A 26,717-nucleotide genomic window follows, 5' to 3' on the forward strand; every position below is an offset into this window, starting at 1 on the left:
CTGTACTACACATAGGTCATTGTGTAATTGCGATGACGGGCAAAGCGCTGGGAGCTTTAAATAGCCACGTCTTACCTCATGAACATTAATTGTTTACACTGTTTAGTCACGCAACCAAATTAACGCAGCTTAGCACAGAAATCAGTCACTCGCTCTGCTGTGCTGAGGTAAGCTTTGTGTTAAAAATGTCTAAAGTGTGGATTCATCTCCAAAGCTACAACAATGAAGCAAATCTACCCCCTCTGAGAGGGTTTTCTCCACAGCTGGAGATACAATAAGCCAGGAAAGGTTTTCTTCTTCTCCCAGAGGAAGCGGACATGTTAATGTTTCTTCAGAAAAATTGCTAACTGTTTTGCTAAGTTGTAATTCTGGATGTTAAATTTGATGTATTTATTTAAATTTAAATTGATATGAACTGAAATGCTCTGTTTAGAGTGATTAATAAACACAAATGGAATAGTTTAAGTATTGTGCATTATTTTTCACATTTCGTTTATGTAATCGGAATCGGAAAATTTCTTTTGATACCCAACCCTAGCTGTGAATGACTACATGAACACACAGCAAAATAAAATACTCCATAGCCTGAACCTAGGTTTTTATTTTGTTGTGTGGAATCATTTCTAGCCTCTCTCTCTCTCTCTCTCTCTCTCTCTCTCTCTCTCTCTCTCTCTCTCTCTCTCTCTCTCTCTCTCTCTCTCTCTCTCTCTCTCTAAATCGACTCACATTATCCGGGTTACTAACAAGAGGCAATTTTATTTTCTAACCTTTATAACAAGAAGCTTTTGTATAAGCACAGATTTGGATTTCTGATTTTTTTTAAAATACAAGCAATAAGAAAGACAGTGTCCTTTAATCAATAGATGAATTACACTCCAAGTTTATCAAAAGCATTTAATCTTAATAATCATAGTAATGTCACACAAACTCATGAAGTGTTTAAGACGTGTCTGGCTCAGTTTGCTTTCTGTGTGAACTCTAAAACAGTGCAGAATCTTAAATAAATGACCACAAACAGAAGATATATTGCAACAGGAAAAATAGATTTTTTTTTCTTTAGAAACAAAACTGAAAGACAGAGAAGTTCAAAGAGAACAGCACCTTCTGTATCGTAATCGTCACCAAGAGTTTTGTTATATGTGAAATAATCGATTCAAGCTTAAGACAAAATTAAAGAGAAATTAGTTTCAGTCGAATGAATAATTCGATTCACACTTAACCTCATTCCAGTAAAATGCCACAGTATTTACAGATTCGTCGTTTTTTCTTTTCAAAAACAAAAATGCCTAAAGACCCTCAATATTTGGTTTATGATAACCAACTGTGGTCAGATTTAATAGAAGCAGAGATTGTGCCTTATGGTTGGCATGGCAACTGTGTTCTCTCTCTCATAATACATTTCAAAGAAACTCGAGCACCACGAAATATTTAGATACTTAGAAACAGCTCTGAATTTATGCGCATGTATGTCCAATTTGCTGCTAATGATGGTTAAAACGAAGTGGCCTTTTGCATCCCTATACAAAAGACAGTTTTTATTACGACACACTACAACTGCTCTGCCTTCTACACTCTACAGGAGAGAGGAGACTCCGTCCTTCAGACTCACCCCATGGGGTCACATATCATAAGCCCATGAGGACAGTTTGAAGGTCCGAAGACACAACTCCTTTTTTTATTGACTACGCACCCCTGAAACTCTCCTTCCAAAACTTATTAAAAAAGGATGAAACACAAACATCAATGACTCCAAACAATGAAAACATAATATAGTCAATAAATAGGAGAAAGAAGTTAAATAAAAATATACAATAAAAAAAAAAACACCACATGAATAAATCTATATTAAGCAAAAAAAAAAGAAGAAAAAGAAAAGAGGTAAAACAATTCACTAAATTCAAAGACAAATTGTAATTTCGCCAAAAATATATATAATGGAAAAAGACCTGATGTAATCTTAAAATGCTCTCGTAAAAATGGATTTTATTTTAAGGAAATAAAATCATGATATTAACTACACACGCATCTGAGACAGTATCGAAAATTGAAAAAGTTTTTAAAACCCGTATGTTTTTGAACGATTCCAAACAAAGTTCTTTTTTTTGTATGCTTAATGCTTTAGAAAAAGTTTATATATCTATTATTAGTATTATTCATTTATATTTTACTAAATACAAGTCACAAGGCCAATGTGGTATACATCTAGACTGTACTAGATTTTAAAATAAATTAATAGAAAAGAAAAAACAGCACCCATGAAAAATATAAACAGCATTTACACGTTTCAGTATTCAAGACAAGAGAGAACCCAAAAGTAAAAAATGCAAACAAAGAACATAAAATCCGAGATGCCATTTTTGTCATTAATTACACGCGACAGCACAAACTGCATTCTGATGTAAAGTCCCTTAAGACCAGTCAGAGATTGGTATGTTGGGCTGCTGTCTTATTGGCTTATTGGTTTTGTAAACAACATGATGTAAACTGGCTTATGATTGGCTGTTCAACAAGTATTAGCAGTAGTAGTACTTTAAAATGACAAATGCAGGAAAATAAAAACACTAAAGGTTTGAACTAAAACAAACTAATTGTCCTGGTAAGCAAGACTTTTGGTTATGGCTGGGGTGAATGGCAGAGTTGATTTCACCGAGAGCTGGAGGCCTAAAAACAGATTAAGAAAAGAGAGAAAGAAAGTTAATCAATGGTAGTAAATTCCAATAGACCTTTAATATAGTGTAACTTCAGTGTCTCAAATTGTTTGCATGTAAGGGCATAAATGAAGTGCATGCGTATGTGTTTTTTGTGTTCTTACCAAGCTGAAATTGTCGTAGGTGTTCATTAGGTCCTCGATACGGTATTGTTCCAGCACAACTACGTTGGAGAGATTGGGGCTGCGTTGCCTGGCACAGTCCTCACAGTGCACCACGTACAACTTCTTACTCCCGTTCTCACTCGTCACAAACAACAGGTTAAAAACCTCCACCTTTAAACAGTAATGCATCATATAGTTCAGCAGGATTCAATGATTTATTTTGTCTTCATCATTGACATCATAGCTGAAAATGTCATTTTCTTTGTCCTAGATGTGTACAGACAAATATGCACATCTCCAAACAGGGTTTCTGGGCCTGTAACTAATCTCAGGACGAGTTTAGCTGCATCACATGACCTGCTACAGACTCTAAGCTGGTTCTTGTTTAAAAAACTGTTGTAATTGAAGTAAGTATTGTTCCCCTTGTTATAGTCAAATAAAATACTTTGCTGTGTCCACATGTGGGCCACACTTTGTGAGTATATAGTCATGATCAACAACCTGCATAATTGCAAAGTCAAATGCATACTCTCAATTGTTTCCACAGTGCAAGAACACTGAAGTACTTACATCACACTCGTTACAATAGTAGGCTGGTTCATCTTTTACTCTGCTCTGGTAAGAGATCTTCTTCCCTGCAGCTACAAGCTGGTCCCTCAGAATTTGAATGTGCTTCAGGGACTGCAGGAGACAGTGCCTAATGATAGATAATAAAGCTGTCAACTACAGTTCACATTCAGGGTACAGGACATATTATATGGAATGTTAAGTGCCTTATTTAAATCTCTTTATTACCTTATGCAGAACCAACATAGCAAAATAGCATAATTACACACCTAGTAATCAATATCATGTTTCTTGTAATATTAGCAGATACTCACTTAATCATCTTGTAAGTGTCAGGGTCTGTAACTTTAACTGTGTGGGCCACGTTCCAGGAAACATGAATCATGGGCACAATGGACTTGACCTTCTTCACTTCGTTCCATTCAAACCTTTCCAGAGCCAACTGGTACTGGTATCCTTAAAGAACAATAATAGTTCACAGTCACAAGAGCACAAAAGACAATTATTCAGTAAATCTCCTTTAATCTGTGTCTTGACTCCTTTTATATACAGTCCTCTAGATTTTCCACTATGATTCATACCTAGCCTGCCCACTAGGGGGCGACTCACCATTCAGTGGACCCACGTTCCACGCAATGTTATTGCACCAACCCACAGCCTGGACCCAGTGTACAGTGCCTGCATTGATCCACACCAAATCTCCAGGCCTCTGGATGAAACGGTACACAGGAATATTGGCGCTGTAGAGATCCTCCAACACTGGCCACCATGAGCCTGTCAAATAATCCACCCCGTGCCTGAAAGTGAGAATTAAAAAACATAATTTGACAATATTTCTAACGGACAAACACAAAACAACAGACCAAATGTGTGCATATTTTTGTTATATTAAATGGATTAATTGATTATAACCTAATTTTTATATACATAATTAGATTCTATTCAAAAATGACTATATATCCATCACAGGCAAAAAATTACATTAGGCAGTAATTAGGCAATATTTGGTCATGGCCTCTTACTTCTCACAGATATCACTGATGGCTTCCCAGTAGTTGTCATGAACAGCAAACCACTCGCAGTCTCCAGGGCCAATGTTAATGTTCACAGAGCAGAAATTATTATTCTCCTGGTGACCTATGGGCAGGCATTTGAACATAAATTCATACATATTAATCACAAGCGCATATACAATACACAATTCATATGTGTCTTTCGTCTTGAATTTATGCCCACTTTCTGATAAAACATCAAATGATTATAAACCCTGAGTAGCTATGCACGTTCTGAGCCCTGGTCCCTGGCCCAAAGTACCTCCCGTCCAGCATGTTTTCCCATGCTCTAACATTTCAACTCAGAAAATGATGATTAATCGATTCAATGAATCATGTGTATCGGAAGCAGAGAAAACTCCGGCATGAGGGCTGGGAACAGGGGGACTTCCTCAAAACATGACAGATTTACCTGTTAAAATCTCCAATGAATGTGGACAAAGCAAAGTGTATATATTCAACAGACAGCTCAATACATGTGCCCTTAAAACGCACATGTAAATACTAACCTGGTGTGCGACTGCCAGGGACCTTCATGTAAAGCTGTACAGTGTTCATGCCTAGGATGGTGTGGCCTACATGACTGAGCATATTGCCACTGGAGGACACTCGCATGAATGCTGGCAACTTCTGCAGCTCCTGTAGCTGGGGCTTCCACCTGAAGACAAAGATCATACATGTTTAACAGCAGGATCACAACCTATTGTACACGAGGGCCAAATCTTATTATATTCACTTAATTACATTAAGTTACATTTTTACAGTGTATTATTTAGTTACATCCTTTCGAATATAAAAAAAATGAATGAATGAATGAATAAATAAATAACTGACTTCAACCAAATCAATGGACACAAAATGTTTTGTATACTATATAAATACAAGATATTATGAACAAGTTTTCTTCTTACCTCTTAGGGTCAGAGAGGTCAATGTTGGTACCAAATTTGATGATTTTCCCCACAGGTTTCTGCTCTGAACTAAAATAAAAATCAGTACAATTTATTAAACAGAACTATAAAGATGTATTCCGTGTGATCTTAATACTGGCTGATGAAGAAACAGGCTTCAAATAGTCTATTTTAAAATACCTGGAGCTTGAGCAGTTACTGCCTGTGATATCCAAGTTAATGGCAGGTTTCTTCTCATCTTCATCCTCATAATCCTCATCATCACTAGCTTTTTCTTCCTGTGGGAACAGAACAAATTGTGTGATTTTGATCAAAATGAAAATGACTAATACTACTCAGAACCATTAAAAGTTTACTTGACTGACCTGTAGGCTTTCCTGGAAGCTGGAAGCCTGGTACTCTGCATATTTGGCTATGGTAGTGTGTGATCGGCTGCTCTCGCATAGCCAAACTTGTGCAGTGCCATTGGGATCCCAGTTCTCATCTGCTGGCTGTTGCACCTGAGTTCTCACCTCCACTGAATGTTCTGAATTTGCCTCCACCAGTGACTTTGTGGAGAAGAGACCTAAATCTGTATCCAAAGCAAAATCAAAAGACAGTCACAACCCATAAAATTGTTGAACATAGTAGTAGAAAAAATACTGATGCTGCCCTTTGTGTGGTACTCACTCAGTCTGAGAGAGCCTGCTAGTCCTCTGATGACAGTAATGGGGTTCTTGGGGTCTGTGCAGAACTGAAGCAGCACAGGAGAAAAAGCATCCCTCTTGCTTTCCAGCTGTAATGGATAATGGTATCAGACATTATGTATGTTGGTTATGTATGTTTCTACATCTTGCTATTTTTCCAGGGTTGTGTAGACCTTTTAATATCCATTGTACATGTATGGCTACTCCTTACACTGTTTTTGCAGCATTCTATTATATATTTGTTGTAGCAAACCATGAAGCCGTCTGTTTGCGTTTCTGAAAAACTTACATAGATACTGGGTGTAGGAGGGTTGAGCTTTTCATGTGGGATTGGGTGCTCCATGGACAGAACAGGTTTCACCGAGAACGCTGGAAGTAGATAGGACTCCTTGTGTTTCCCCTTAATACGGGCTCCCCTGAAACCAATAAATCTGGGTTTAATATTAATTTTGCCTGAATAAGTCAAAGTACTGTCACTTATAACTGATAAGTTATTGGACCTTTAGAGCCATAATATTTGTGACTCTCCTAGCAAGTTGACTTTGTTTACTAATAAAAAAAGTCTTAGTTACAACTATCACTGTGTCTGTAACTCACTTGCATGATCTGATGATTTCACTGGCCGTGTTTTTGATGGTGATTTCCCCAAGTGGAATTCTCTTCTCCTCAACTTCAGAGGCAATGAAGGTTTCTCGATCCCCACTTTCCACTTTAATCAGGCGAATCTTCAGCTCTTTTGGTGGACCATCTGTCAGAGCCTTTAACTTCTGAAAGTCTGCAGAACCCAATGCAGGTGAAGACTCCGCATGATCCAATGAAGAACTTCCTGTCTTCTTCTCCTTGTTCCGGCATATCCATTCCTCTTTTTCACCCCCTTCCTCTTTCTTTTTCTTTTTCTCCCCTTCTCTTTCTTTCTCCCAGAGCTCTTTTTTCTGACTGTCTACATGGCCCCTTTTCTCTTTGTGTGGTCTTCCATCCTTGTGCCTTCGGCTTGAGCTTGATGAAGAAGATGTATTTTCTTGTTTCTCTCTGTGTTTTTTCTTTTTCTCTTTTCTTTCCTCATGTTTTTTGCTACTGCGTTTGTGTTTCTTCTCCTGATTATAATCCTGCTCCCTTTTCCTAGCTTTCTCAGATATACGTGGAATATGTTTCTTATTGTGGTCTGATGATACCATCGAGGGGAGATTATGTCGGTTTAGCATCACCTCACAACTACGACCCAGCTCAGCAAGTGATGATTCTGAGATTGTTGTTAGCCTGGGTTTTACCTCTGTGGAGTCATTTACACTACAATGATCTTCATCCATTAGCACCTTTCTTACCCTGTCTTCCTCCTCACAACCAGAGAGATCAGACTGGCTGACTACAACATCTTTTCTTTCTGGTGTTGATCCTGATGGTGAGAAAGAATAGGTTTGTTCAGAGGTAGAATTCACTAAGGCTTGGGATTGATGCTTAAAGCCTGTGTGATTGATTGAGCCTGATGTGGGAGAAGTGCTTTGTTGTCTGCAAATATCTGGGCCCAATGAAAGTGATGAAGAGTACTTCACTCCTACCAGAGCTGAAGGTGGTGGTCGACCAAACGGTCCCCCACGGTAGGCATACTTCTGGCTCCCCAGCACAGAGGCTAAGTTTTTAAACATGCTGTTCACACCTGTCTGATGCAGGTGTGGCCTCATAGGTGGTGGAGAACAGGACGGTATGTCATCATCTTGTTCTGCCTCCTCCTCCTCGTCACATTCACTCTTTGCTCCCTCGGATATTCCATAAAGCTTGGCCAAGTCACTATGGCGATAACTACTTCCTGTAATGCCAACACCACTATCTTGAGGCTGAGTACTTACAGTAGTGTCAAATTTTTGGATTATTTTTAGTGTATCCTCCTCTTCTTCAAGGGAAGAAGTGCGGCTGCAAGGGGACGCCAAAGATCCTTGACGACTCAGGACAGGTGGGCTAGCATGGGTGTCAGTAGAATATTCCTCTGTTGAAGGTTGTTTCAGGGTAGGCATGAGGTCAGGGGCAAACGAATAGCTCTTAATGGGTGCCACTGTAAGAGAAAATGGTATCTCTGGGTCAGGCTGCCCACCAGTCTGGCCAGAGTATAGTTCTTCCTCCTTTTTAATGGACTCATCCAACATCTTCATAATGTTTGCCAAACCATCAGGCAAGAGCTCAGATGGTTCCTCCTCAAACTGGGCACTATCTGAATCCAAGCTAGAGCTTAGCCCACCACTTGCCTGCTTCTGGAGATTGGCTGGATATGTATCTTTTGGTGAGGATGATATAGTGTCCCTGGGAAAGGCCTGGTAAAGTTTGGGGGGTTCTCGCATGTTTGCAGGGTTTGAGACAAGACCCACAGCCTTGATGTTATGAGAGCTCTTCTGCATGGTAGATACTTTGGATGAACAGGATTTTGTGTGTATTGGTTTATTTGAAGACTCTGTTGGAACATGTTTGGAGGAATATATAGACGCAGAAATCCCTGTAGTATTTTGGGAAGTAGGAGTGACTGAAGCATTCCATTGCTCTCTCTGCCTTTGTTTTTCTCGAGCATAGTCTGTTTGAGGAGTGAGAGGAGGTGGTCGAGACCTTTCTACTGGACTTGCACCAGCTGCCAAAGGACGCGTAGACACACCTCCTCTGCTCAGCCAGGGAAATGGTGGAGATGCCTGGGATGGCGGTGAAACTGTGGAAGGTGTAATGGCTGGAGACAAGCATGGAGGGGGTGGATCAGTAGCACTATTTGACAGCAAGCTCTCCAGATTCTCAGTTGCAGAATCCTCATTTACCTTTTTGTTTCTTACTTTCTCATTCTCTGTGTTGTGTTTTCTCTCCTCTTCCTCTTGTTCCTTCCTTCTCTCCTCAGCTCGCATATGGCCCCGAAGCTCAGCATCAAGCTTTGCAAGTGCTTCCTCAATGGATTGGGGGCTAGAGATGCTAGGTTGTGGACATGGCCTTTGATATGTTTGGGCAGGTGGCACCTGAGATGTGGTTGGGGCTACCTGGTGAGGCAATTTATGATGTAAAGCATCAGACTGTTGTTGAAGGTCTGTGTTCACAGTAATGGACACTGCAGGCTGAGAGTGATGAAGGGGTGAACTTGCAGCCTGCAAGAGGTTGTCAATGGCCTTGCTGGTGATGTCATTATTTCCTGATCTCTGGAACCCTGAGCTGAGAGAGGAAGTGGCTGAAGACACAACTGGGGTATAATGGGGTCTGTCCTGCCCTTGGTGGGATAGATGGGATTCCTGAATCTTCGCCTTCTGTTGGTGGTTTGGATGGTTTGCTATGCCAGATTGGGCTCTCTGAAACTCCTGGTGTGGGAGACTTTGTGCAGATAGATTCGAACAGGGGTTTGAGACTAGTGCTGAAGGGTGTGCAGTCTTCCAGCTGTTAATGGTGCTGACTGGAGAAGCATTAGAAGAGGACACTGAACTCATAGTGGACATAGCCTCCACACTACTGTAGCGCCCCACTGGACAAGGAGAACATGAAGGTTCCAGGGATGGCACTGTGGAGGTGATAACTGGTGCCCGAGCCTGAGAGGTGCCTTCGTCTTTATTCTTCCCAGTTCTACTCTGCTGTTGCTGCAGAGATGAAGAAGAAATCTGAGAATCCACCGATCTGTGATAAGGACCCAACTCCTAAAGAGAAAAATATATTATTGTAAACATACTAATTCACATATAAAGTGATTTTAACAAAACCATAATTTATCTGGACAGATATGTACATGGACACTGTAGTAAAATTTTAAGATCCTGGCTATTTGCGTCTGCATTGTACACTCACTGAGGTCTGATTATCAAGTTTGATCCGGTTCCTCCAGGGCTTATGCGGGTTGCATTGAGGTGCTGACACCTGTGTCCCACTGTTGGAAGAGGGGTTGGTGGTGCGAACCAGTCCTGGATGGGGCTGGAATTTTGAGTGGCTGTAAGGCACGGTGGTGTGATGTGCTGGTGTGGGGACTGGGCATTTTCTATCAGCCAAGGATGATGAAGATTGTGGTAGAGGTGCCTGGCTGCCAGTAGACCTCACCTCAGAGGGATGCATTTTGTGGTTGGGAATGACCTGTTGCTCCCCCGCAGTCTGAGCAGAAGGCTTGTTGTTGGGGAAGGGGAATGTTGCTCGGTGGAGGTGGACATTCTGTGAGGAGGACCCCAGAGACTGTGGTGATTGAGAAGGCTTAACAGGTAGGGGTGGATTACCACGGGCGTGTTCATAGCTGCTGGCAGAAGTGATGGAAGGTGGAGAGATGGGTGAAGCTTTGGAGGATGGATACTGTTTGTAATTACAGTCACCCATGTCTTGTTTGCGCAAGCCCTGTGAACAATAAGATGAATGAACATGTTAGATAAATTGACATATTTGACATGAAAACAAAGGCCAACATAAAATGCAAAGGATAGTTTTAGTCCTTTTAAAATGTCACTGACCTGAAACTCATTGTAGTCTGTCTTGCGTTCTACTGGAGCCCAAGTTGCTGCCCCTTTTTGGACAGGGGGATAATGGGACTGAGGATGCTGCAAGGGCAGTGAAGAGCCTACTGAGTATGGGTGGTAAACATGCTAAAAAAAAAGACAAAACCTAAATATCAAGCACTAAAACAAGCTTCATAAATAGTACCTAATTACTTGCATAATTTTGATCATCCTTGATAGACTAGTATGTTGTGTTCCAAAACAAAAAGTGCATACCAATTGTCTGTAAAATATTTAATGGTCTGACATATAGAAGTGTTTATTTAAAGGTTAGACCAGGGGTCGGCAACCCGCGGCTCCGGAGCCGCAAGTGGCTCTTTCATCCCTCTGCTGCGGCTCTAGATTTGGAAAATAAATATTTAATTTAAATTTATTTTATTTTGTTAGTTTAAAAAATTTAATTCTAGTTTCTAAGATTATGATGCTCTTGTAACATTAAAATAAACCGTGTTTAATTTTTTTTGTCGCTCAAATTATGCGTCATAACTGCCGACTTGCGAAATCCGACACACAGAAGCAGACGCATTTTTGGTTTGCTGCAGCCGGCAAGTTAAAATTTTGATGCCATGCAGGGCTGTCAAGTGTCACACGTTGAGAGTTTGGTCTTTTCTCCCGCGCACAAAATGTATCAGTCCACACTGCTGTCTCTATGGAACCGTGCAGGAATCAAGCGCGTCTCAGTTCTTAGTGAGCCTGACACTTATCAGCCAATCAAAAAAAGAGGCTACACAATAGCCAATCAGAAAATAGCACTATCTGGGACAGATTTAATGCAACAACCAATGAAAAAAATTGGGGTTTGGGGGTTTGGAGATGTCACACTTGCCTGTCTTCAAAACTTGAGAGCCCTGGCCATGAATACGAAGAGGACTCAATTAGACATTGAAATTTTTATTTGAAAGTAACCTTCAACCCAGCGTCTTTTTTCTTAAGGTTAGTTCAAACTGTTCAAAATATTTTTGTTTGTTTTATTTTTGTTTATTTTGTTTTTTTCTACACTTGCAGTGTTATCTTCATTTTAGATGTCAAAAGGGTTTTGTGGCTCCCTGTGTTTTTTTTTTCTGTGGGAAACAGGTCCAAGTGGCTCTTTGAGTGTTTAAGGTTGCCGACCCCTGGGTTAGACCATGAGGCACCCCTAAATAAGCAAGGGACAGGCATTATTATTAGACAACAGATCAGTTTAGCCAGTGCTCCCTACCTGTTCTGAGTCAGAACTCCTCTTCCTCTTGCTTGGGCTGGGACAGTCCTCATTAGGCCTGTTTAGGGAAAGAGGGGTGTGCTGGATGACCGAGTGCTCTCCCAGAGGGGGTGCTGGCCGCTTTAACTGGCCAGCATGAGAGTAAGGGCCCCTAGGTGGCTGTTGCTTCTGTTGTTGAGACTGTCCCCATAAGTCTGGCATTGGAGGCATGGACCTGGATCCATGTTGAAAAGGAGGGGGGCCATACTGGAAGAAAGAGAGCAACATTAAAACAGTTCCTCAAGGCTGGAAAATATATATAGATACTATATATAGATATATTTTATAATACTATAACTTATTTCTTATATCACTAGCAGAGGCTTTTTCAGAACACAATTTAAAGAGTTTGCAAAACATCTGTGATGACCTCACACAAAACAGGCAGACAGTATATATTAGTAATGGCAAAACACTGTAATATTATACTATTATACTCCTACCTTTAACAGCTGGTTAGCTCTGGCTGTGAGGTGTGCAGATGGTCCAGCATTGTATCCGTTGTGCAAACGGGCATGATCATTACTAGGCAATGGCTCAAAATGCTGACCAAGTGGATCCCATGGCCTGGGAGGGCCTGGGGGAACTCGGAGATCCCTGTGCAACAAGGCCTGAGATAGCTCCAGCTTTTCCCCTCCACGTGCCAGTGGCCTGGGTACACAAACACAATTTTGTTTAAGACTTTACTTAATACTTTGGTAAATTACTGCAACGTATGTGTCAAACACTCACCCACTGTTGTAAAATTTACTTGGATGATTTAGTCCGGTCACGTGATTGTGTGTGAGGTGAGGGAGAAACTGAGTTTGACCACCAGGTGAGCATCTATAAGAAGATTTAGAATGTCTTAGTGATGTTCTGAATATCCCTACCAGAAATTGTGAGTATTCCTATATAATAGAAATTGGGTCAAACTAAAGACAAACACTGGCTTGTCTACATTTTGTTGCATGGTATTAAGACATACAGAGGTATAGCTACCTGGGGGGAGGAGGCCAAGCACGACCACCCATGGGAGCCCATGGTCCCCGGTTGAGTCCATCCAGAGGGAAAGGGTCCCGTGAGCTGCGCGCACCAAATTGTTCCACGGTGTGATGCATCCAGCCTGCAACATAAATGATTATTACATTTTAAATTGAACATAAAAAGACTCTACAGTCGTTGTAACGTGTTCTGATTTTAGTTGCTTACCACACTAGCTGTGTACGTGAAGCCCTCCACAGCAGCAGAGAGAGGGCCACACACCAACTCACACACTGTTTGGAGAACTGTAGAGCCAAAAGAGATTTGATTAAACGGTTAGTGAGTGAAAAAGAAGAGAACTTATTTTTCCAGCAAAATTTTATACATTTATACAAATATAATCCATTTGTTTATCCGGCAGAATTGTTAAGCGGAAAACACCTCAATTATCACACTGAACATGACTTCTCTGCACAAATATTTAATATTTATAATAAATGCTTCTCTTTTTAACATCACCTATGAAATATAAACTGGAAATAAAAACCAGAAGAAAAACAATAAAAGTTGTCTTTAATAAACCATTTTGAAATTATCGCAGTTTATTAAAATCACAGTTGATATCAACTAAGCAAGTGTCAGCACTGTTATTACTGCTAGCAGAATGTAGGGGGCAGTAAGTGTGTGTGCGTGTGTGTGCGTGTGTGTGTGGCACAGATGGACTAGTGGGAGTTCAGCTATAGGAAGAGTGTACTGAGGCCATTATAAACCTTCCTGGGGCCTCCTGGCACAGTAAGAGAAAGAAACAGAGGGAGAGAAAAGCAGAGGGTCCATTGGGGCCTGGCCAGCAGTGTGTGAGGTGTGTGTGTGTGTGTATACTTGTGTTAGCATATAGCCTTCTGCTGAGCTTTGACTGTGTGTTGGTGTTCTGCTCCTGTATGTGTGTGTGTGTGTGTGTGTGTGTGTGTGTGTGTGTGTGTGTGTGTGTGTATAACAAGAAAGACACCGATGCTAATCTTAATAGGATAGGGATTCGAGAGAGAGTGTGATGTGATTGTGGTTTAGGAGACCCTGGGAGAGAGACAGGTAGAATGAGTAAACAACAGAAGTGCTGAACAGGATGGACTGGCTGTACTGTATATAGTCTAAAATTCACAATCTAAAGATGGTCTTAAAATCTAAAATTGCAGCAATCTCTGGGAGAGAACTGGCAGTGTTCATAGCAAACACCCACACTCTCCTGCCTACATGGCCAAAATACACACAGAGACACAAACGTGATCAAATTAGTACAAAATATGAGGCGTATGAGGCACTCTTATTCAACACAAGTTAGCTGTGAAACAAGCACACAGCAAGTATATGGATGACACATCACTGTTCCGCAGAGCTAATCAAAGAGTGTTTGTGTGTGTGTTGATCCTGCACTTCCCACATTACCTCCCATTCTCTATGGCTCTCTGTATTCTGTGCTATTTCAAATCCTCAGCGATATTTTAGGATCTGGGAAAGACAAAAATAATTGTGACGTCGCTGTTCAATGCTGCTGTCTAGGCCTTGAGGCTCAGGGAACACACACACAGTCACGATTTCCTACCTCTCAATTTAGCATCTAGTGTCTGTGAATAGCTGTGATTGTTGCCAAGTCATATTGCTGAATTACACTGGTTAAAATTACTGAAAAGGTTAGATCTCTTTTTTTTTAAAAAAAAAAAAAACAAAAAAAAAACACAACAACATGCTTTAAACAAAATACACATCTCCAGTGTTATAGGATATAAAAAAGTATTCAATGTCTTACTGTTCCATATAGCAAAAATCTGAAATAAACCAGATGAACCTGGACACTGTGTGTGTGTGTGTGTGTGTGTGTGTGTGTGTGTGTGTCTGTTTCTAGGTTAAGTGATACAGAGAAAGACAGACGGAGGAAGTGACAGTGTAATTTAGTCACAGGGTATTAATAGACTACACACAGCTTACTCACTACTGAAACTAATCCAGAATATGCTTACATGCAGAAATGTCATCTTCTCAATGATACCTCACATGGAATAAACAAAAGAACCAAATCTCAGCTACTAAATGCTAGATGAGTCTACTTTAAACTTAACCATATCTTCTTATGACTTCTTATGACTAAGCCACCACACAGAGTCATGTCCAGTGAAGTTATATAATCAATAGTGAAAGTACAAAACATTAGCTTCCATTTAATTAATTCATACCATAACTTACCTAAGTGTCTGTAATTGATGATATAAAAGACTGTCATACAAGACAGAATAAGAGTCCAAAACAGACAACACTAACCTTCTGATATCAAGCACCATTTTTAATATTGAGCGTCATGCATGTGTTGGAAGCATAACTGGGGAAACCCCTGTGAATCAGATAATGGAGACTATAGGGTTTACCCCAAAAGACTCCGCCCATGACACGCTTTCATGCTTTTTACGGTTCAGGTGATTGGGGCGACGACTGAAAGTGACAGTGTCGGGAATTTCTCAAAGTATCGTGTCATCTAACTCAGCTTTGGTATATTGTTTTGTTCACACAAACAGGATGTGATGTAAAGAGGTTGGGTTTTTCATGGTTGTGCCGAATCGGGGATTCCTGAGCCAAAACATTTAGCCAGAATTTACAGAGAAAATGGCTAGTGTGGGTGGGATCAGTTAGTTTATAAGAAATTATCTATGGTGTGGTTTGTTGTGTGCTTTGGGTTGGTACATATCATAATAACCCCTAAATGTGTCATACGACTAGCTAATGTATGAAGATCTTAATGCATCAAGATTCTTACATAATGGACCGTTTCAGTAAATGTGTACGTTTTAGATTTTGAGGTTTAGTTGACTAAAGATCCCTGGTGAGAAACACCAACCACACATTTCTTCTACTGACTAAGACCATATCATATAGTAACCTCAAATCAACTGTCTGAAATTCTAAATTAAAAAAAAAATCTAAATTATATATGCATTTAACTTTCAGAACGAATCAGGTCATTGTGGAGAAAAATACTGAAAAGTTATGAATATAATAACGTAACCTGGGAGATAACAGAAAACAGTAGGGTGTCATAAAAATTGGAAAGTGATGAAAGGAGAAATGAGGAAAGTAGATCGAATGAGTGATAGAGAGAGAGAGAGAGAGAGAGAGAGAGAGAGAGAGAGAGAGAGAGAGAGAGAGAATAGGCACATTGTGTAGACGAGGCTTGTGGGTGAATGTCCACATTTGACCATTATGTAACAGGCCTCAGATTGAGATCAAACACACATTCTCTTAGTGTGTGTGTGCGTGCATGTGTGTGTCCTGCTATGCTGGTGATGTAAATTGGAGCATCATCATGATGCCATCACTGCGTTTCAAGCCCACACACCCACACAGTGAGCGTACATCCAGATCCGGAAACGCAGTTCAACTTAGGACACACATTTGATCTCAGCAGAGCAAAAGAATAGTGAACTTTCCCCTTGTTGAAAAACGTGGAATACATCCTCGGTTTTCCCCCTTGTTCTAGACTCAGCATAACATGCAGTAACTACAAACTACATGTCAGTAAGGCATGTACATTGTAACCCAACACACACAGTGGTGTTCACAATGAGCATGAGAATTGAGCAGCATGAAAATGCTGACCTTTTTTTCTCATCTTGAAAATGCCTGCCTTCCACATATGAAGCTTCTAATTAGGAAAACATCATTCTTTTCTTAGCAGTGTGGTGCAGTTGGTAGTAAACGGCCCATATTTTGGGCCGCCAGTGTGGTAAGCGCTCTACCAAATAAGAGAGCAGACAAAATGCGTCATACCAGTACCTGAGAAAGAGGTAACAGTATGATTGAAACAAACAGGATGAATCATGAAGCTGATTGCAGTCAAACAAAAACATGTACAATAGATGTGCTTAGATATTAGAAACAGCTAAAATGTGTTCGTTATTTTTAGGAGATATTACTAACATTTTGAAACTTATAGGTGTGGATAAATGTTACGTCCACAACTATTCATTTTCTCATCTTTAACTGTTACAATATGTGGGAATGTAATATAAAGAATGAGAGTGGTACATGAATGAGAATCACAATGATGGGGAACAAAAAAGCAGAACAAGAAGAGAGAGAGAGAGGCTGATTAGACAGGAAGTTGTCGTCAGAGCAACAGGAAGTGGGCCTCCCAAAAGGGGGAGGAAGCCTAAAGGGGCAGGGGAAACATACTAACATCCTGTGGAAAAGAAGCAGTGTGTGTTTTAAATGAATAAATTTCCCTTTTGGCTCTCAAATCTTAAAAGAATAAACATATAAATATTGATCGTGAGTATCATGATGTGTTGGATCATGACACGCTGTCCAAACAGCTTTAACGTGCCTTGCCATTTATTCTACCATCCCAGGATCCCTGTACTGGAGGGATTGACACGGTTGAATCTAAAGATGATCCCTGAATTTTCATGTCCCTGATATTGTTATAGTTGGAGTGCTGACTAACATGTTGGTCTGAAAACGTCCGTAGATGTTCAGTAGGGCTGAGATAAAGTGGACCCAAAGTGAGCTTGTAAATTACCCCTCATAGCATAACATCTTTTACTTGTTTTATTCTATATGATGCAGTGTAAGAAATATTGTTATAGTCAGTTAACGTTCAAGAACTTAACGTACACTCAGAACGAAAAGAGACAAAATGTTCAAAGGATCAAAAGACGTTACACAAAAACAGACAGCCTGTGGGAAAAAAAGAGTGTCGTGATAAGATTGCATGCACGTATAGAGCAGTGACTCAATGCGCGAACGTCTAGCACAAGAAGTCTGCAAAAGTGCCGTTCGTGACCATCTGTGTGTGAAACCATCTGTCTAAGTTTTACCAAGTTGATGTCTAGTAGAACTTTCAGAGAAAATGAGTGATGTTTTTCATCCGTTGGAACATGGTGATCAGTTGCTCACATTTGTTATTGAAATCTATTACTCTAAAAAGTCTACTGTCTCATTTCCTGGAAGAGTGATGCTTGACATCTGCGCCTGCGAACATGTCCTCACATGATCAGCCCCCCAAAATCCCCCTCCTACATCAGCACCCCTTATTTCCCAGAAACTAGAGCATGATGCACAAACAGACTAATGCACAGTTACCCAAAAAAAGAACAAAATAAACATAACGAATGAAAGCTGCGCCTTGGACTCTGTCTCCAAGGCAACGGTCGCTATGGTAGCCAGCCAAAGCCGAAGCAGTGTGGTCTGACGCTCAGAAAGTTGGAGAGATATTTGGACAATTGTGAAAGACAGAGACATCTCTAAGCAATTCAAAACATTCCACACATATTTCAACCAAAGACAATCAAGTTACTGACCAAATATAGAGAGAGTCTTGCTTTTAAAAGGAGACACAGAAAAGGGAGAGAAGAGGAGGTTTGAGAGAATGTGTTTATGTGAGTGTGTTTGTGATACTGGAAAACAATTCGTCCTCAGTGATGTCTCCCCCCACGATTATTGCGCAAATAATCTTACGCACTGCTCCCAGAGCTTTCTCCTCCTTTCCTGCTTCACTGAAACATGATTGTATTTATTTCCAGCACTCTCACTCTCTCCCCTTTTCCAGTCCCACCTACTCTAGTTTCACTGCTCCTCCCTCGGTTTCTCGTGCTCGCTCTGCTGGATTTTTATCAAAAAGTGAGGTAATACAATCCAAATAAGGTGACAAAGGAAAATCCAAAGCAGAGTGAAAGTATTATTTCTCCTTGTGTGCATGTGAGTCATCAGTACGTGTTCGTACACATGCTGGTATCTTGATTATCACTATGGCACTTTTGTTAACCAAAAATATCACACTAGGAAGGAATATATGAATGTATGGTTTTAAGGGCAGTACACTGAGTTCCTCCACTTTAGTATAGTCTAAAATAAATCTGTTCAACTACTAAAGGGTGCAGTTAGGAGATTACTGAATCACCATGAACACTTTTTCTGTTACACAATTTAAATTCCTTACTCCCAGTGAGCAAGGAGACAGCAGGGTAAGCTGACTAATCAAACTAAGCCTACAACCATTTACTCACCAGTTGTCCAAGACAACACACACACACACACACTTATACAAACACCCCCCTATCCTACTCATTCCCATTCCATTCCACTTAAATCAGCCACAAGCCTCAACATAGAGTCCGACAATATATTGATAGAATACTATTACTCTGATATTGGGTAATATAATACTGTGAATAAATATAAATTCATAGTAATTAAAAAAAAACAACATTTCATGGTATATCTCCACTATTCAAACTTTGTTTGAAGAATTTCTTGATGTTTTTGTAAAATTGCCTATCCCAAACTCTTCAGCATGGATTATATTCCTCAAACAATTCACAAAGTGGAATACGTCATTTACAAAGGAAACCATACACATTCTTTGTTTAACGACTTAACCCTACAGCTTTAATAAGTTGATGGTTCATTCATTCACTCCTTCATCCTGTTGGACTTGTCTCAGGAAAGAACCAAGAACATCAGGAGCAGCAATTCTCAGCAACTGCTCCTACTCTTAACTTTATAACCGTGAACCTTGTCACCACTTCAAAGAGAAGTAAACACAACCCCTTGTTTTGGTGTGGATGCTCTGATTGATCAGAAGACTACGTTCAAAGGGATGTCCCCACTTCCCCAGCCCAGTTTTACGCCTGCAGCTTTTATGACATGCTGTAAATGACCAAGCCCACTGAAAAGCACACTGAAAAGTTGCACAAACCAAGCTGACAGTTAGGAACAGGATATTTTGTTAGTCTGGAGTAATTTCCCTAACCTAAACACAGGAAGTTTCTGAGAAAAGTAGCCTACACATAACCATAGGAGTCAGAAAAACTCCAGTTCCCCAGCTGGGCGGTTGTAGTAGGATGATGCAAATGATGTTCATTCAAACCTGGGCTTTGTGTGCGTAAAAGGCTGCCCAGGCACTCCATTCATTTCGTGCGCCAGCCCACATGGTCCACGCCTCCTGCTTTAACCCTGCCTACAGCTGGGCAGCTACCAAGCAGCTTCTCCTCTCCTTCTCTTCCCCTAAACCTCCATCATCCCGCCCCCCACAGACACGTGGTCACACCGGCTCCACAATCACTAAGCATCTAATCTAAAGTACCCAGTCCTGTTACCCCACTGCGTAATGTCTACCGGAATGAACAAACAAACAAACAAACAGAACCAGAAGTGGCACTGTCACATGGTGTCATCCACGTTTCAGTGTTAGAATTTACTCACCAATTTACTCACTTTATTGTACCCAGTAACTGAAGGGTAAAACTGGAGTCCTGGAGCTTCCGGTTACTACAACACGCTCATTGTGCGACTCTATGCGGGCAAGTCTGCGTCTTTAATCCCTAATTATCGTCCAATGACACTCGAGTTTCCAAGTAAACAACAAAAACACAAAGCGAATACATTTCAGAGAGAAATGAAAGGCTTACCTTTGCTGTAAAACTTAAAGCAGTGAAGCTCTTCAGTGCTCGGCACACAAAGCTCGACTCGATCTGCCCAATAAACCAAGAGCTTTTTTACTTTCCACGAGTTTAGTGTTCCCTTTTGATTAGTGTTCAATGACTCACACGTAGGCGACGACCGGGAAATGATTGAATTATGAATGATGAAATAAAACCCATTCAAACAAAACCGCTTGAGTTACCAGTGCGCTCCTGGTCATATAATCCGGGGGGGAAAACAGCTTCTCCCGTAGAACATCTACAGCTCCAACCTCTCAGTGTCCCTGAATGAAGGACAGCACAGAGTCTCGCTCGGATCCCAACAAAAGCGCACACACTCCGGCTGTGTGAAGTTTCTTCCCCGCGGTAAATACGCGAGACTCCAGAACCGCAAAATATTACAGTCTGTGCGGCGGCGACAAGCTTTATCTCGTCCTACACTGGCCGTACTTTACACTTATACTGTGAACTGATGTCGGGAGTGAGAGAGAGAGAGAGGGTGTGTGTGTGTGTGAGCGGTTACTCTGTGTTGACGTTTGGCCGGTCTTTTCAGTCGAGAGAACACACACACAGGGCACCTGGATCAAATTGCGCTGAGTGACGCGAGGTTTTAAAGGGACAAGCTACGCTGAAACAACAGCACGCGCGCGCACCACCACCACCCCGCTAAGTGACGTCACCACCGACCCCGGAATTCCCTGACCGCGCAAACTCCATGTCACACGCTATAAAACGCGACGTGCTTTGGCACTTTTAAACACGGTCGTATAGAACATCCTGTCTCAGACCATGCATCCCGCTAATCTCCGCGTGTGTACAGACGCGTGAGCAGACATCCAGCCAAATCACTCGGTACTGCACTTCCGCGTCCGGCACCGTGTCTACAGATCACGGGACACTATAATCTCTCCTCAGCGCCGCCACCACCACAGTAAAACCTCTACTTACTACAAACAGCACACAATGTCGATTTCACCACAAAAACATAAGCAGGGCTGTCAAGTATCACGCATTTGGGTCTTTTGTCACGCTCTTCCGCCACACAACATAGTTCTCACGCAGAAAAACCTTTTGACTATTTATCATATATGTAATAAGCCGCAGCGCCCTGGAGCTCTTAGTCGAGCCCGACACTTATCAGCCAATCAAAAAAAAAAAAGAGGCTACACAAAATAGCACTATCTGGGTAACGCAACAACCAAAAAAAAAAAAAAAACATTCGTTAGAGAGGGTATTTTTGGATGGTCAGATTGAACAAAACCTCAACACGAAACAGCTTGTCCTCAATCATGACGGTGGAGAAGGCACGCTTGCCTGTCTTCAAAAATTGAGAGCCCTGCATAAGTACTTCCAACATTGTACAAAAATGTATTCTGTGCATTTGAGAGATGATAAAAGTAAGACAAGACAAAGTGGAAATGTCTGGTCATTATCTCACTGGTCATTTAGGACATTGGGTCTAAGTGGGGGTCTGTAAAACGTACCCAGGGGTCTATGATTTATTATTATTAGAATGATTTACTATCACATGACCATTATCAATGTTATTTATATTTACGATCAGAGTTCTTTTGGTTATTAGTCACTGTGACTTATTGAGGTTCTCGTTAAAGCCATTAAGATTGACGTGACCACACAAGTATGCTTATACATAATATCAGCCCAAACCTAATCTGGTCTGTCATGGTAGAAAGTTTTGCTTCACTTATGGCTTAATAGCACAGCATATACTGTAAAAATTGTACCAAAGAGCCTATCTTTATGTCGTTCACATATAAACAGTTAAATTATGTTCATTAAATACATTTGTAACGACTGGGTTGATTGATATATATATATATATATATATATATATATATATATATATATATATATATATATATATATAAAATTTTGAGAACTCTCAGACAAAAAGTAGCATATTACACTATGGTTTGTGATTGTAAATATATGAAAATACTTACTATTTTGGCATTTTGTAAAAAAAATCAAGCATAATAGGTTTGCTTTTTCACCCACCCATGACAAAATATATAGCCTGGTGGTGCTAAGGATTTGTACTGAGGGAGAAAGGGAGTTAGAATAGGACAGGTCAAATTAAAGCTAATGCATTAAGTTAATGCGATCACCACAAATACAGAGCTGCTACAGTAAATAAAATAATTTTTAAACCGTTGCTATGCATTAAGCAGCAAGTAGTAAAGTCTGGTGTGATTTTTGAATGTGTTCTAAACATGACAGACTTTGCTTTGTTGGCATTTGGAGTTAAGTTGCAGCCCAGTAATGACAAACAGACGCTGTGGTGTGTGTGTTTGAGCTCAGCAGTGTCCCACGCTGCACAGGACTGAACGTTATATTTAGCTCCGTTACATCAGCGGCTACGAGACATAACAGACCGGCTGAACCACAGGAGTGTGTCACGAGAACTGGGCTTCTTGGACAGAAACCGCTCAAACACACATAGAGGAAGTGAGCAAAGCTGAGATGCCCAACATAGACAACAGCTCCAACTCCACCTGCCCTCAACACACACCCCTACTTCCCCATGAGGTAATATCCTACTGACCTCCTAGCCGAGCCAACAACCTTGGACTTGTCCCCTTTTTCCTTTTAATTAGTGCCAAAGTTGGTGTGTGTGTGTGTAAGAGAGACAGAGATACACTGTGTGTGCGAGAGACAGAAACATATATTGTGTGTGTGTGGTGTGTGTGAATTTCTGTGTTAGACCAAGGGGTACAGTGAACAGCAAAGAGGAAGTTCTTTGATGGCTGGGGAATACCACAAACACCCCCCAATATGTCATTATGGAGGAAATGTTTGTGTGCATGTGTGGGTGTGTGTGTATATGCATGGACATGTACGTGTGTTAATCACCAACGTTAACATTCCTGCATTCAGAGGCTATTGTAATCAGCATCCTGATGAGCAGAGCGGGAGAGAACAACTCCAACTGTTCACACACACTCGAACTGCAGCTATAAATACACCAGCATTTCCCATGGGTACAGCAGAATTCAGACTCACACACAGTGCGTTATGGTTATCAAACAGAAATCTTCAGTTAAGTTCAGCATATAAAGTGTTTATTCAGCATATAACATGAGATACTGATTAAACTGTCAGTGCAGCTTCAGAAGGAGTATGTGTGGGGTGGGAGGGTCTATGTGTCATTGGTACAGCCAGTAATCCTTATGCACAGCCTCCACTTTGTGGGACAACGTGAGTCAGCACTGACACACACACACACGCACACGCGCACACACAAACAGAGGGTAAGTCTATCAGATCTGGCCAGTGTCATAATTTAAGGCTTGAGTCATGACTTGATGTACAAATCCAACAAGTATTATTCAACACACACTATTACACACAATGACACAGAGTAAGACACTGGAGGACACAGAGAAGGACACTGAGAGTGTGAAGGAAAAAAAAATTACTTCAAGGTCGGTCAAACTTGTCCTACTCTGTGTGTGTGGGTGTGTGTGTGTTTGTGTGTGATTTACACAAGTCATAATGCTGCTCCACACACTAGACCTTGACTTTGAACTCTTATCCTTCCCCCCTCTCTTCCTGAACCTCTTTACCCTCTCCTTCCTCCCTCTGTTTTTATTTGGCTGAGCTTTCAATGCTACACAGCCCAGCACAGTTGAATATGGTACATCTACTCTGTAATACTTATTTAAATAACCTGTAAATAAATTATGCTAGTAAATGGGGGTGTTCGTTTTACTATTGTAAACAGACAAATGTATGTAGTTTCTTTTTCAGAAAAGATTTTGCAAAGTTTCTAAGAAGATAACTTTGCATCCTTGTGATTTTATTAGCTACAGAAAGTGGCACAAGAGCTACTGTACTGTATATTATAGGCTCATTAATACTAATATTCATTTAAATACAGAACTTCTCATAAAAGCTAATTCAGTTTTCTATATGTGCCTCTGTGTGTGTTTCTATTAAACACACACACACACACACACACACACACACACACACACACACACACACACACACACACACACACACACACACACACACACGTGTCTCACTATCTGGGTAGAACACAATACACAGCATAAATCTAACTATAGGTTTTCTTGTTGTTTTTTTTTAAAGTTATCCCTATCCTTTGGTCCCCAGCAAGATACAGAATCATGACCCCTCCCCTCCTCTTCCTTCCACACACACCCCCACACACCCCCACCCATCCACCCACACACACACACACGCACACACACAGAGAACACTAGATGTATATCAGGCTGCCATTTCAGACACAGACTTATTAATCAGATAATAGCAATTCAAGGTGACTCATGCTCAGAGATCTTGACTTATGACATGTGCTATAAAAGGTCAGATAAAATCTAGAACTACAGCTGGTTTGACTTTGCAGTGGTCTCGTTGTAAGTGAACGATTAATGGTACATGTGAAAAACAAAACAGTTTGAGTTTTTCAAGCTCTGGAGAGTGATGGACAGTGCTACTATTAAACAAAAAAGCATGCTGTGCAGTTTTAGCTTGGTCTGATTAACCAAAAATGGAAAAGGCAAAGAGAAAGGAAGGAAAAAAGAAAGAGTGTTTTAGAGTGTCTAAAGAGGAAAAGGCCACCATACTGTTCCAGTCCAAACAACACATCTTCCCTCACACAGGAAGCACATTACTTATTGAACACTCTACAGGGAGCAAGTCAAACACCAACACACCATATGGACCCAAGTAGAGCCTGAAACACCAACGCAGGAAATAAGCTCCAAATCACATTTCTTTCGCATCCATACATTTCTATGAATGTTCCAAACCATGACCTGATATTCACTAAAAAAGATAAGATTAAATTCAGTGGTAATAAATATCACATTTTTCATAATCAGCTCAAAGTGCTAACCGTGCCACATTTTAGAAGGTATCAAGTGCAACAATCTCAGAGATAATAGCTGATTTTTGGTGAACTTGAGAGAATCTAAAGGTCAGGGGTTTCTGTAATGTCAATAATTAACATGTAGTAACAAAGAGCAGACTGAAAAGCACTGCAGCCATTACAGAACAGGACAAAGGAAAACTAAGATGAGCATCAATGACTAAAAAAATTCACATTGTGGGTTTACGCACAGTGAAAATGCTGGGAAAATTACAAACAAAAAAGTAAGCTACAGTTTACAGGAAAGAGGAAGAGAGAAACAGTAACACTGAAAGAATTGAGAAAGAGAGAGCGATTAGGAAAGCACAAGTACGTCTGTGAATTAATTCTCATGACTGGCCAGCATACAAATGTCACTACACTGAGGCAATGCTCTTTTCTTTATTGTCTACTGACCATCTGGGATATGCACGCACACACACACACACACACACACACACACACACACACACACACACACAGTCCTCTGCTAATCTGACACCTCAGTTTTCATATGGTGTAAGAAAAGAAAAAACCTAATCAAGAACAAAGAAGAGCCCACACGTGTGTGAGCTCTCTCTCTCTCTCTCTCTCTCTCTCTCTCTCTCTCTCTCTCCGACACACATTGTCTCACACACTCTCTCTCTCTCTCCAACACACACTGTCTCACGCTCTCTCTCTCTCCGACACACACTGTCTCACACACTCTCTCTCTCTCTCTCTGACACACACTGTCTCACTCTCTCTCTCTCTCTCTCTGACACACATTGTCTCACGCTCTCTCTCTCTGTCTCTCTCTCTCTCTCTCTCCAACACACACTGTCTCACGCTCTCTCTCTCTCCGACACACACTGTCTCACACTCTCTCTCACTCTCTCTCTCTGACACACACTGTCTCACTCTCTCTCTCTCTCTCTCTCTCCGACACACACTGTCTCACGCTCTCTCTCTCTGTCTCTCTCTCCCCCCAACACACACTGTCTCACGCTCTCTCTCTCTCCGACACACACTGTCTCACTCTCTCTCTCTCTCTCTCTCTGACACACACCGTCTCATGCTCTCTCTCTCCGACACTCTCTCTCTCTCTCTCTCTCTCTCTCTCTCTCTATCTCTCTCTCTCTCTCTCACACACACAAACCACAAACACACACACTCCATGCTTGCCTGGAACACTGACACTCTCAGACACACCTAAAGCCATTGGAATCATCCACTAAACCGATCCTCAATCAAAATGTATAAACAATATAATTAATGCTTTTAAAGTCAGTTCAGCCTTGTGTGCCTTCATCTACACTAGTTGCCAAATTGTGTGATGATATATGGTGAGAGAGGTCTGCAGTTTTATATAGCTGAATACTTCATTTAGCTGTTACATTTCGAAGCCTAATTGGTTTCTTGTGTAAACGAAATGGATTAAATATAAAGCTTGTTTGTTTAAAAACCTGTAAAAACAATGTGAACTTGAAGGTAAAAGCAACTTTTAAATTACTTTTAAAAACTGTATTTAAAACCACACTCACTTAACTAAATAAACACACACAAAATGCTACATATTTTCCTAATATGTGAATACTAAGCGATCGCATGAACTAATCATTTCACTCCATGACAAATCAGAGACCCCTGATCTACTGTACTGTAC

At 40.9% G+C, this 26,717-nt stretch overlaps 1 protein-coding gene across 5 annotated transcripts in view; it reads right to left on the minus strand.

The window, feature by feature from the left end:
• Window positions 1-880: 880 nt before the first annotated feature.
• Window positions 881-26,717, minus strand: part of kdm6ba (lysine (K)-specific demethylase 6B, a) — a 75,664-nt gene continuing 49,827 nt past the window's right edge. For 3 of the 5 annotated variants that reach the window (XM_047817852.1, XM_047817855.1, XM_027164976.2), the window contains 20 exons: window positions 12,938-13,014; window positions 12,728-12,851; window positions 12,479-12,571; window positions 12,190-12,397; window positions 11,708-11,953; window positions 10,465-10,596; window positions 9,821-10,351; window positions 6,626-9,672; window positions 6,318-6,444; window positions 6,012-6,117; window positions 5,708-5,913; window positions 5,523-5,620; window positions 5,343-5,411; window positions 4,941-5,089; window positions 4,402-4,516; window positions 3,989-4,176; window positions 3,694-3,835; window positions 3,383-3,509; window positions 2,813-2,983; window positions 881-2,661 (listed from right to left, as the gene is read on the minus strand). In XM_047817852.1, the coding sequence (XP_047673808.1) occupies window positions 2,644-2,661; window positions 2,813-2,983; window positions 3,383-3,509; window positions 3,694-3,835; window positions 3,989-4,176; window positions 4,402-4,516; window positions 4,941-5,089; window positions 5,343-5,411; window positions 5,523-5,620; window positions 5,708-5,913; window positions 6,012-6,117; window positions 6,318-6,444; window positions 6,626-9,672; window positions 9,821-10,351; window positions 10,465-10,596; window positions 11,708-11,953; window positions 12,190-12,397; window positions 12,479-12,571; window positions 12,728-12,846 (5,892 nt within the window). In that variant the 5' untranslated portion in view covers window positions 12,847-12,851; window positions 12,938-13,014 and the 3' untranslated portion in view covers window positions 881-2,643. Of the gene's footprint in view, window positions 2,662-2,812; window positions 2,984-3,382; window positions 3,510-3,693; window positions 3,836-3,988; window positions 4,177-4,401; window positions 4,517-4,940; window positions 5,090-5,342; window positions 5,412-5,522; window positions 5,621-5,707; window positions 5,914-6,011; window positions 6,118-6,317; window positions 6,445-6,625; window positions 9,673-9,820; window positions 10,352-10,464; window positions 10,597-11,707; window positions 11,954-12,189; window positions 12,398-12,478; window positions 12,572-12,727; window positions 12,852-12,937; window positions 13,015-20,160; window positions 20,971-26,717 lie in introns of those variants that run through there. The other 2 variants (XM_047817866.1, XM_047817851.1) reach the window with 2 other exon arrangements.

The sequence above is a fragment of the Tachysurus fulvidraco genome, chromosome 1, assembly GCF_022655615.1.
Source record: "Tachysurus fulvidraco isolate hzauxx_2018 chromosome 1, HZAU_PFXX_2.0, whole genome shotgun sequence".
Lineage (NCBI taxonomy): Eukaryota > Metazoa > Chordata > Actinopteri > Siluriformes > Bagridae > Tachysurus > Tachysurus fulvidraco.